Genomic DNA, 13,147 nt, shown 5'->3' on the forward strand with positions numbered 1-13,147 from the left:
GGCAGGTGTTAGTCATTGTCTCTGATTGGAAACTATATTTAGGTAGCCTGTTTTGTGTTGGGTTTTTGTGGGTGGTTGTCTTCTGTCTTCGTCTGTCTGCACCAGACGGAACTGTTTTGGTTTTTCCACATTTGTTATTTTGTAGTGTTTATTGTCTATATTAAACATGATGAACACTAAACACGCTGCGCTTTGGTCCTCTCCTTCGTCCACAGAAGAGCCGTTACACACGGTCCTTTCAAAACAAACTGTTTGTAGGAAAAACAACAAAACAAGCTTGTTTCCTCTTCCTGGGTTCAAAAATAACAAATGTGTTTATTTCCTGTTTTTGTTTATCAGTTTGGATTTCTTTTCTGAGGTCAATCATTTTACAATTTAATTAGTAGAGTGACTTTCAAACATAATCCATATGTCAGGGTTAATATTAGACTATTAAATTAACCATTTGTTATTCTCATTTGGGAACAGAATAACTGCAGTTCTCTATAAACACTATAAGTGCAACTTTTCATTTGTAGGCCTTGTGATATTAGGCCTGGGGCACATTATATGCTGTATATCAGACTGTATTCATTTTGATTTAAGAAGGCCTTTTCAGAGTGTATTCAGCCTGGCATCAATACCTTGGCGGTGGGTGGGTGACACCAGCACATATCACCCGTGAGAGATCTGACTGTACACGGAAGTAGGTGCAACAGTAATTATTGGAGCCTGCATTTTGTTAGGCAACTTCACTGGACAGCCAGTTTGTGTAACATTGTCTAACATTAATTTGTTGATGTCTCTGTGCAAAGAGCCTGATTGAATAATAGCTCTATTTCCAATAGATGAAGATGCAATTGATTATTTGGTATTTTTCTCATGCCAGTTATTGGTTGTGGATTTAGACTTCATGATGATAACACTGGGCTGCACTTTCGATGCACAAATATGAATTCCTCTGAAGAAAATGCTAAGTCACCAATATTTCCAAAATAAATTGCATTTACTACATGATTCCACATCCAAATGGTACAGCCATTCGCCTAGCGTTTTAGCAGCATGCAACACAAACAAATCGTAAATGGACAACCAGCTAAAAGTCGCGCCTCTTTCTGTCACTTACCTTAAGCACTGTAACGGAATACTACAATGATCATCTTTTTATCGTCCAAGAGAACAAACGGGAAAAAACATCAGCAGCTGTTGCAATGGAACAGCTGTAATCAACTGAATGATATAGATCCCGCATTGAAAACTGTCATTTCAGCACATCAAATGACAGTTATCTGCTCCAATTTCTATATTCATTCCCAACCTACGCGACTTGTTCGCTCAGGTAGCCTACCCTCCCTTGGTTTGACAACTAGGGACAACGACCGTGTACGTATTGTATCACTCCGCTTCCCGTTTTTGAACTGCGTGCCGGTAGCATGCGCGTCTTGATCAGCAGGAGAGTGTTTCGTGTTAAAACGAGCGGAACAAAATAATATATATTGAACATTTACCTCGAAACCTTGTTTATTATGGTTGTGCGTATGTGGTACTATTTTCATATTATGGGCAAGGATAAAGACGTAAAGGGGCAAAGCCGGAACAAGCCGCTTTTCGAGGCGTGGACCGCATCGTTTTTAAAGAGACAGGGGATGCTATAAGACCTATAGACACAATGCTCTGAGCGGGTTTTGGCGCTATAATGACAGTCACCTATCGAATTGACCTTCTCAGTGTCTCTGCTTGCTAATCTTATTTGTCTAACAGTACAATCTAATGCAAGATAAAGTGCAGTGCATTCCGAATGATTCTAGCATTCAGTAATTCATCAGTTGTTACTGTGTCATGATTGTAGCCTACCTATAATAACCTACTTATTGAGCCCATACTGGAATCTAAGTTTTCGCTGGTTGTAGTATGGCTCTAGAAGTAGCAGAAACGTTGTTCAGAGGATGGAGAAAGAGAGGCCCAATACTCCCCCTCTCTCCTCTCCTCCATTCCTCATTCAATAATGGAACGGTCCTAAACAGCACTTTACACACACACACACACACACACACACACACACACACACACACACACACACACACACACACACACACACACACACACACACACACACACACACACACACTACTCCCTTTTACAGTCGCTCTGTGTCCCTCTCAGTACTCCAGGGGGACCATGGGAGAATTGTTGGTTTGCACTGAGCTGAGTGAGGCTGACATTTATCCAGCAAAGGGATAAAAGAGAAAGAGGAGAGAGTGACTGAGAGAGAGAAATGAGGGGAGAGAGAGAAAGGAAACCCTCTCAGACATGCAGGAGTATCCACTCAGACAGTGTAGATGCTCAGTGATGACTCGGGTTATATACTGGGGCTCAGTGAGGTACACAGATGACTCAGGTTATATACTGGGGCTCAGTGAGGTACACAGATGACTCAGGTTATATACTGGGGCTCAGTGAGGTACACAGATGACTCAGGTTATATACTGGGGCATACCACTGCCTGATACTTAGTGAGGTACACAGATGACTCAGGTTATATACTGGGGCTCAGTGAGGTACACAGATGACTCAGGTTATATACTGGGGCATACCACTGCCTGATACTTAGTGAGGTACACAGATGACTCAGGTTATATACTGGGGCATACCACTGCCTCCCTCACTCTACATCTCTTACCCATGCAGAACACATAGCCCTACAGACCAACACACAGAAACACCAACATATTGTAGAGCACTCATTTACGCAAAGAATATATTGATTATTACATTCCATTCCTACACACACCAACACATTCCATGATTACGTGTTCTTGGAGAATGACTGTCTACAAGTAAACTCTTTATTCCAAGTGAAATGTCAGAAAGATGAAATTCACATCATCCGATACTGCAGGTGCCACCTTGTGGCCATCTATAAAAGTCTACAACGCAGTATGCAGTTAAAAGAACTACAACCATGACAAGAGAACTGCTGATTTAAACAGACACACATTAAATCAATGAGACATTATGCAATATTCATATGAAAAGAGACAGCTAATGTTACATTTGCAAAGTTACCTAAAATTAGCAATGTCTGATTTGTCAATCAGCATAAAACTACCTCATTATTTTCAGGTGCTTCACAAGTCAAGTAGTAAAACCAAAACATCATCTTAACAACATCATCTTAATAACATCATCTTAACAACATCATCTTAACAACACCATCTTAACAACATCATCTTAACAACATCATCTTAATAACATTATTTTAATAACACCATCTTAATAATGTCATCTTAACAACATAATCGTAATAACATTATCTTAATAACATCATATTAATAACATCATCTTAACAACTTCATCTTAATAACATCATCTTAACAACATCATCTTAACAACATCATCTTAACAACATTATCTTAATAACATTATCTTAACAACATCATCTTAACAACATCATCTTAATAACATTATTTTAATAACACCATCTTAATAATGTCATCTTAACAACATCATCTTAACAACATTATCTTAATAACATTATCTTAACAACATCATCTTAACAACATCATCTTAATAACATTATCTTAACAACATTATCTTAACAACATCATCTTAACAACATTATCTTAATAACATTATCTTAACAACATCATCTTAATAACATCATCTTAATAATATTATCTTAATAACATTATCTTAACAACATCATCTTAACAACATTATCTTAATAACATTATCTTAACAACATCATCTTAACAACATCATCTTAATAACATCATCTTAACAACATTATCTTAATAACATTATCTTAACAACATCATCTTAACAACATCATCTTAATAACATTATTTTAATAACACCATCTTAATAATGTCATCTTAACAACATCATCTTAACAACATTATCTTAATAACATTATCTTAACAACATCATCTTAACAACATCATCTTAATAACATTATCTTAACAACATTATCTTAACAACATCATCTTAACAACATTATCTTAATAACATTATCTTAACAACATCATCTTAATAACATCATCTTAATAATATTATCTTAATAACATTATCTTAACAACATCATCTTAACAACATTATCTTAATAACATTATCTTAACAACATCATCTTAACAACATCATCTTAATAACATCATCTTAATAAAACACACACATGGGATCCTTCGAGGTGTTGTGCGTCACGGCCATATATCAAAGCAGCAGATATCTATCATAAAGAAACACAGACAGGTGGACACATTTCTCTTACAGTACACACATACACACACACACAAATACACACACACACACACAAATACACACACACACACACAAATACACACACACACACACACACACACAAATACATACACACAAATACACACACACACACACACACACACACACACACACACACACACACACACACACACACACACACACACACACACACACACACACACACACACACACACACACACACACGTGGGTACACACTCTAATGCACAAAAATATAAATAGCAGTGATGTAGCTACAGTTTGTTGACTGATTCTGTATGTTCCTGTGCTAGTCCATCAAAACACTCATTAGAGTCTCTGGATGGGGGGAGAAAATAAAGTGCAAAAACATCACATTAGGAAAGAGGCAAACTAGTGGAAGATCATCTTCAGTTGGTCATTTCAATATCTTTTCAATCCACTCTAGTTTAGTCTACTTCTCCCTCCTGGCCTGTTCTTCTACATAGTTTTCATTTAGACATGGGTCTGTGCTAAAACTCTCGCTACATCATTAAAGAGGCAGACAAGTTGAATATATACTGGCATATTGAGTACACATTGAGTGCAATACATTTACACTAGTTTCCTCCTTGTCTTTGTAGTTCTAATTCTCTGTAGTTTAAATTCATTGTAGTTCTAATTCTCTGTAGTTGGATTTTTTTGTAGTTCTAATTCTCTGTAGTTTTAATTCTTTGTAGTTCTAATTCTCTGTAGTTTAAATTCTTTGTAGTTCTAATGCTCTGTAGTTTAAATTCTTTGTAGTTCTAATTCTCTGTAGTTTAAATTCTTTGTAGTTCTAATGCTCTGTAGTTTTAATTATTTGTAGTTCTAATTCTTTGTAGTTCTAATTCTCTGTAGTTTTAATTCTTTGTAGTTCTAATTCTCTGTAGTTTTCATTTAGGCACTGGTATGCTTAACTCAGAAGTCTCTTGCTGCAGAAGTCCAGCAGCTCCCAGGCTCACACCACCTCCTCAAACATGTTCTGAAGGCTGCTCTTGCCATGGATGTCCTTGAGGTGGCGCCGGAGGCCTGGTTTGTGTGCGAAGTGGATGGCGCAGTAGTTGCACTTGTGTGGCTTGTCCCCTGTGTGGAGGTTAAGGTGGTCTTGCAGCGTGGCCTTCTGGGAAAAGGTCTTGTGGCAAAGCGGGCACTGGAATAATAATATAGTAATAGAATAATAATATATGAAATTTAGCAGACAGTTACATCCAAAGCAGATTACAATACATTTCATACAAACAATACTAAAATACTTAAAGGAGAGTTACAGGTCTGTGAGAGCCAGAAATCTTGCTTGTTTGTAGGTGACCAAATACTTATTTTCCACCATAATTTGCAAATAAATTCATAAAAAATCCTACAATGTGATTTTCTGGATATTATTTTCTCATTTTGTCTGTCATAGTTGAAGTGTACCTATGATGAAAATTACAGGCCTCTCTCATCTTTTTAAGTGGGAGAACTTGCACAATTAGTGGCTGATTAAATACTTTTTTGCCCCACTGTACATCTCACAACCCTGGCATTGACAGCCCCACACGCTTACCAACTGAGTCACATAGGAGCTTGTCAAGATGCTCAAAGTGCTTTAAACACAGTAAAGGTGGAGGGATGTGTTCCACTCACCTGGAAAGGCTTGACCCCTGTGTGAACCCTGATGTGTCGGGTCAGGTTGCTTTTCTGGCTGAAGCTCTTCCCACAGAGAAGACACGGGTAGAGCCTGTGTTCCTTTAGGTGTCCCACGTAGCTGTCCAGGTGGTGGAACCCTCGGTCACACTTCCTGCACAGGTAGGGTCTCTGGAGGAGCATCTCCTGTCCCCGTCCTGAAAACTCTGCCCCCGTCAGAACTCTAAAGGAGGACTCGGGAGATCCGCCCCCAGCGCCCTGCATATGACGAGCAGCAAGCATGTATATGTCCTCTCCAGAGTCCCTGTCCACTTCCTGGTCCTGGGAGCTGTCAGCCAATCCTGAACTGCTGTGGGCAGGACTTCCTGCTGGGGGGAAGGTCCTCTTCCTATACTCTCTGCATGGCGTGGGCGGGCGCTGCTTGCGTCTGTGAGCGCCCGTCGGGTAAGGGTACGGGCTGTAAGGGTACGTGCTGTTAGTGTGTACCATGTGGACACTGTCCATAGTGTCTTCTGAGGTCAGGCTGTGGTCCCTGTCCTCTGGGTCCTCCTGGGTCTCCCCCTCCACCTCCCTCTCGTCCAGACTTGCTGAGCTGGGTTGGGGTTTAACGCTGTCTGGTGGTGGTAGAGGGGTTCCCTCGGTCTCTGGGCTCCTCTCCAGCTTCAGGTGGGCAAGGGTGGGGTCCAGGTACTGAGAGACGGCCTGGGCACACCTCTCCACCACGTGGCTCATCTGCAGTGCGCTCGCTGCCGTCAGATAGCTGACCAGCTCCCTCAGAGGGACCTCCAGGTGGCCTGTGTAACAGGACAGGAGCAGCCGACGGCCCACCTCCGCACTGGGCACCACAGTCACCAGCAGCTCCCGGCTCCCCTCATGCAGCAGGAACTGGTCCCGGAGGAAGGCAGAGGAGGCCGCCAGGACCACCCGGTGACCCGGGAAGCGGAACGACCCTGATCCGAGGACGAGGGTGATGTCACAGAAGCGTCGGTCCTCTCTCAGCAGGCTCATCTTTTGCAGGATGGAATCATCGTGGACGGGGCTGGAGAAACGGAACTGGAGTGTGTCTGAGAATGAAGATGACATGGTGGTGCTCTTCTCTCTCTCTGTAATTACAATGTTATAACATCATCATTACATAGTTGTTACTGTTTATGAGGTACCTTTCTACTGACACAAAACGTATTTTGCCCGTAAATATATTTTTCATCGTTTTTTTTTTATAGAAGAGCTATTTTATTTATCTAAAAGTTACAGGCCAGTCAGTGACTGAAAATGTGCTTTTTCTCATGTGGGGATCTTGTATCTTCATGACGAGTGCTACTGCATATCCGACAATTATCAACTGAACAATACGTTCGAAAACAATCTGGTCATGAATTACAGACAGTGTATTGTTGTAGTTGAATGATGCAGCATAAGAGATTGCATATTTCAAACTCGCCTGATATGAGTAATGAAGTAGAGTCCCTAGTCTACTCTTCTTCCTTCTCCTGAATACAGTACGTAGCCTAGGGTGGGTGACGAATTATATGTTGTCTATAATTGTGTAGGCTGACAAATGTCTGTAATCATCTCCGCATCTCTGAAGCATCATCAAGCGAGCACCGCTCATTCACAAAAAAAGAGAGTCGCTTGCGGATCACTTCCTGTTTCCTGGGCGTTCCAAACGCACGCACTTCGTTTATTGTGCGCAGGAGCGCTTGATAGTAGCACATGCTGAAATGCCTTGGTCCCCTCAGATGGGTGATGAGAACACTAACGTTAATATTATGTCATTCCTGCGATATGTGTGATATGCGCTTGAGTTTCTAAAATTGTTCCACCTTCATGTGGCTCTCATTTAATCCTCAGATCATGAAGTAATTATTCCTCATCATGTGTGTCACTCCTGCAACCTAGTATTACAAGACAGTTAGCCTACAAGATATTGACGATAATTTACCTAATTTACCTTTGTCTTTTATAATTTCATCGACCTACTGAATACATGGAATGGAATATAATGAAATAACAAAAGTAGCAAAAGTAACGGTTGTATTCTTTATCTGCTGTCATGTCAAGGTTTCACCACTAGAGGGAAGTCCACACAAACAATAGAGCAGCCACAGAGGCAAGCCAATGATCAAGTGTCTGATGTAAATGACTTAACATCACCAGATGAGAGACACACTGAGTCCCTACAATATATCTGCTTGATTCACCCAAAAATATATTTAGATGATTGTGTGTATATATGTATGGGGAGTGGGGGGGGGGGGGGGGGGGGGGGGGGGGGGGGGCTAGCATTAACTTAATACTTTTTCTTGCAGAATTTGCCTTAGGGCGTTATATTTGTTGCTACAGTAATATCCCCTGAAGCATTCTTGTCATTTCTTTCCAAATTAGGTTATTATTATTATTAAACTTCTATTTGGACAGGGAAGCTATACTGAGACCAGGCTCTCTTCTTCAGATGAGCCCTGCATAAATACATCAAACATATATATACAACATGCAATATACAAAATTACAAAACATATGAAGAAAAACAGACACATTTATCAACATAGAGGTCTCGGATCCTTTCTCTGAACTGACCAATGGGGGACCAGAACATCTCATTTCAAAAAGCTTGTTGAGTTGTTCCACATAAAGGCAAAAATGTAGGCTAAGAGCTGCCAAGGAAATAACAGTTAATTGCAGTCTTCTATCCCCAAGCCATAAGACTGATGAACAATTCATCAAATGGCCTCCTGAACTATTTACATAGCTGCTACTGTTTATTATCTATGCACAGTCAATATACCCCTACTTACATGTACAAATGACCTCCACTAACCTCTACCCCCGCACATTGACTCGGTACCGGTACCCCTATATATATATAGCCTTGTTATTGTTCATTTCTTTTTTAATTTGATATTTTACTTTAGTTTATTTCGTAAATATTTTCTTAAAACTGCATTGTTGGTCAAGGGCTTGTAAGTAAGCATTTCACGGTAAGGTCTACCTACACCTGTTGGTCAAGGGCTTGTAAGTAAGCATTTCACGGTAAGGTCTACCTACACCTGTTGGTCAAGGGCTTGTAAGTAAGCATTTCACAGTAAGGTCTACATGTTTGTTAAGGGCTTGTAAGTCAGCATTTCACTGTAAGATCTACCTGTTGGTTAAGGGCTTGTAGTAAGCATTTCACTGTAAGGTCTACCTACACCTGTTGGTTAAGGTCTTGTAAGTCAGCATTTCACTGTAAGGTCTACCTACACCTGTTGGTTAAGGGCTTGTCAGTAAGCATTTCACTGTAAGGTCTACCTGTTGGTTAAGGGCTTGTAAGTAAGCATTTCACTGTAAGGTCTACCTGTTGGTTAAGGTCTTGTAAGTCAGCATTTCACTGTAAGGTCTACCTGTTGGTTAAGGGCTTGTAGTAAGCATTTCACTGTAAGTTCTACCTGTTGGTTAAGGGCTTGTAGTAAGCATTTCACTGTAAGGTCTACCTGTTGGTTAAGGGCTTGTAGTAAGCATTTCACTGTAAGGTCTACCTACACCTGTTGGTTAAGGGCTTGTAGTATGCATTTCACTGTAAGGTCTACCTACACCTGTTGGTTAAGGGCTTGTAAGTCAGCATTTCACTGTGAGGTCTACCTACACCTGTTGGTTAAGGGCTTGTCAGTAAGCATTTCACTGTAAGGTCTACCTGTTGGTTAAGGGCTTGTAGTAAGCATTTCACTGTAAGGTCTACCTACACCTGTTGGTTAAGGTCTTGTAAGTCAGCATTTCACTGTAAGGTCTACCTACACCTGTTGGTTAAGGGCTTGTAAGTAAGCATTTCACTGTAAGGTCTACCTGTTGGTTAAGGGCTTGTAGTAAGCATTTCACTGTAAGGTCTACCTACACCTGTTGGTTAAGGTCTTGTAAGTCAGCATTTCACTGTAAGGTCTACCTACACCTGTTGGTTAAGGGCTTGTAAGTAAGCATTTCACTGTAAGGTCTACCTACACCTGTTGGTTAAGGTCTTGTAAGTCAGCATTTCACTGTAAGGTCTACCTACACCTGTTGGTTAAGGGCTTGTCAGTATGCATTTCACTGTAAGGTCTACATGTTGGTTAAGGGCTTGTAGTAAGCATTTCACAGTAAGTTCTACCTGTTGTATTCGGCGCATGTGACTAATAACATTTGATTTGATTTGAATTGATAGTTGGTCAAGACGAGTGCTGGCCAAACAGATGGATATGGGATCGGGAGCACAGCTGTCCATGTAGGCTAATCATGGCTGTGGTTGAACATCAAAACACAGCTCTCTTTTAGTCTTAAATGCCTTTGTTGTTCTGACAACAACCACAGACGTTTGATTGTTTCTCTTACAAGAATATATAGTATATTCCTCAAGGAGATAATGGCTTGAAGGAGAAAAGCCTGTAACTGGCCTAGTCTGATGACGCTACAGTAACTATCTTGCCTCGGGGCTTACAGGCATTTTAAAGTTGTGAATGCTACACTTTTCCCCATCCTTAGTGGTCCAGCAGATTACGAGGACCCAAAATATAATGATGTGGAGGAGCATGCCGAGACCTGTTTCTCTATGTCTGTTGAGTTGTAGAAAATAAATGTCTGATCAGCATCACAGCTTTGACAAGCTGGGTTAGGATGTAGTAATTATTTACCTTTCATATCGGGACAAGGGATTGAAGATGAATGACACATTGAATTAACTATAGTCTAATTTGTTGACTGGAGCCTCTTAAGAAACAACAATAGCCTCAGACTTCCAAGACCTTATCTGACCTCCGGAGAAACTCTACTGTAGGCAGAACCCAGACAGAGAGACAGGGGGAGGTGTTGTTCATCACCACCATAATAATAATAACAGTCATTGCCAAACATTACTACACAGTCATTATTACACAGTCATTATACAGGCCTTAATCTGGCTCATCAATAAGGCTTCCAGAGGCTCATGTAGTGGTGCACCGCCCAGACAGACACATCTCCTTAGGACAGGTGTGTCACACACGACTGCACACACAGGCAGCGTGTACATGTTTATAGTGTCTTCTGAAACACATCTGTCTGTCTGTCTCTCGTCCATGAGTTTATGATAGATAGATGCCTATGACAGACAGACAGACGAATGAACATCTGTCATAGACATCTGTCATAGACGTCTGTTTATCATAAACTTATGAATGAGAGTGGGACGGAATCTCTCCTGTACTATGTCTGGCTGCCTCACAGTCCTCTCAGTCTGCCTCAGCTCACGCCATGCCAATAGTAGGGTTTAACAGATCTCTGAAAGTGGCCGTTATTAAGGATGGAAGGAAGAAGAAACTTTGGGCTGGGCACATAGTGTGGCGCCCACCCTCATCAGTCAGTCCCTTCTTCTGATGTGTGTCAGGGAGCTTAGAGGGTTTGTCGCTGGGAAAGTCCCACACACACCCTGGTCTCCTCAGCCCGTGTGGCTTGGCTGGTTGAGGATAGTACAGTAGAGGAAAGAGACAAGCAGACACACTCATATTCCAATAATTGTTCATTGTGACAATGATTAGTGTCCAGAGAGACAATCACCTCCCAAGAAGGCCTCAATGTCCGACTGTGACCACTCCACTGTGTTGATGGAGAGCTTTTGAAGCAGCACACATATACATAACTATACAACACCATACATAACTATACATGATCATACATGACAATACATGACTATACATGATCATACATTACTATCTGGGTCTGTGTGGGTCTTTGTGGGTCTCTATACACCCAAACAGACCCACACAGACCCGGACAGACCCACATAGACCCACACAGTCCCACATAGACCCACACAGACCTGGACAGACCAACACAGACACAAAAAGACCGACAGAAACATGGACAGACCCACATAGACCCACAGACCCACATAGATCCGGACAGACCCACACAGACCCACACAACCCACACAGACATGGACAGACCCACAGAGACCCACAGAGACCCAGACAGACCCACACAGACCTACACAGACCTGGACAGACCCACACAGACCCACAGAGACCGGGACAGACCGGGTCAGACCTGGACAGACCCACACAGACCGGGACAGACCCACAAAGACCCACAAAGACCCACACAGACCCACACAGACCCACACAGACCTGGATAGACCCACACAGACCGGGACAGACCCACAAAGACCTACACAGACCATCACAGACCCGGACAGACCCACACATACTTACAAACAGCCCTATCCCATCGCATATTTAGACACATTTTTTGCTTTCACAGATTATCTTCCCATAAATAACTGATGCCAAGGTGACAGCATAATGGTTTCTGCAGGTAATGATTATGTAATTACATCTGTGTAGCTCAGCAACACACTGCTTTACATTCACAACAATGCATTTCAGCAACACAGTTTTTGGACTCAGCTGACTTGCATTTGATGGAGGTCGTGAACTTGTCATTGTAAAAGCTGTTTGTCTGTTGAAGTCAGTCAGTCATTTAGTAAAACATATTATTTAGACGGCACCTCTGTCTCGTACCTCACAGCCTTTAGCAGCATTTACTAAATGTCTCTGATTACAAGGTAAAGTATTCTGGTGAAAGATTGGATGGCATTTGCATTATTTGACTTCGATGTTAAAGTTGATTAAAGGCCATAAGTACAATAAGGACATCAAATCGAATTGTCTTACTAAGCTTTCATCATTACAAAGTGTCATTAGCTAAGTGCTATGATGGATGAATAGGACTGGAGCATTAATCAGAGCTGTCAGACAGACGTTTAGGCTCAACATGAAGGTAACCTTGCAGTGTTGTATGCATGCCTACCTACTGCACAAAGCAGTCATCACACGCACATGAACAGGCACAGTTATCTCCACTGACGTGCCATTGTGCTCATTAGGCTACGTAGTAGACAGGGTAGTTTCATGGTTTTACATAGAATGTGTTTTCAGTATGTGTAGAATTCATAGAATGTGTTTTGAGTATGTGTAGAATTCATAGAATGTGTTTTCAGTATGTGTAGAATTCATAGAATGTGTTTTCAGTGTGTGTAGAATTCATAGAATGTGTTTTCAGTGTGTGTAGAATTCATAGAATGTGTTTTGAGTGTGTGTAGAATTCATAGAATGTGTTTTGAGTGTGTGTAGAATTCATAGAATGTGTTTTGAGTATGTGTAGAATTCATAGAATGTGTTTTGAGTATGTGTAGAATTCATAGAATGTGTTTTGAGTATGTTTTGAGTATGTTTTGAGTATGTGTGGAATGTGTTGGATGTAATACGTCTTACATTGTAGATTGTGG

At 41.2% G+C, this 13,147-nt stretch overlaps 2 protein-coding genes across 2 annotated transcripts in view; both read right to left on the reverse strand.

The window, feature by feature from the left end:
- The window catches only part of LOC139422739 (roquin-2-like), a 48,825-nt gene extending 47,485 nt beyond the window's left edge, over window positions 1–1,340 (reverse strand). Inside the window, exon 1 of the mRNA XM_071174054.1 lies at window positions 1,106–1,340. The gene's annotated coding sequence lies outside the window, so the exon portion shown is untranslated. The remainder of the gene's footprint in view (window positions 1–1,105) is intronic.
- A 3,872-nt stretch (window positions 1,341–5,212) lies between these two features.
- On the reverse strand, window positions 5,213–6,963 carry LOC139421874 (zinc finger and BTB domain-containing protein 26-like). Its single transcript, XM_071173003.1, has 2 exons — window positions 5,881–6,963; window positions 5,213–5,404 (listed from the first exon to the last, which is right to left on the reverse strand). The coding sequence occupies exons 1-2, from the start codon at window positions 6,961–6,963 to the stop codon at window positions 5,213–5,215; spliced, it is 1,275 nt and encodes a 424-aa protein (XP_071029104.1).
- Between the last annotated feature and the right edge of the window lie 6,184 nt (window positions 6,964–13,147).

This window comes from Oncorhynchus clarkii, chromosome 12 (genome assembly GCF_045791955.1).
Source record: "Oncorhynchus clarkii lewisi isolate Uvic-CL-2024 chromosome 12, UVic_Ocla_1.0, whole genome shotgun sequence".
Classification (NCBI taxonomy): Eukaryota; Metazoa; Chordata; class Actinopteri; order Salmoniformes; family Salmonidae; genus Oncorhynchus; species Oncorhynchus clarkii.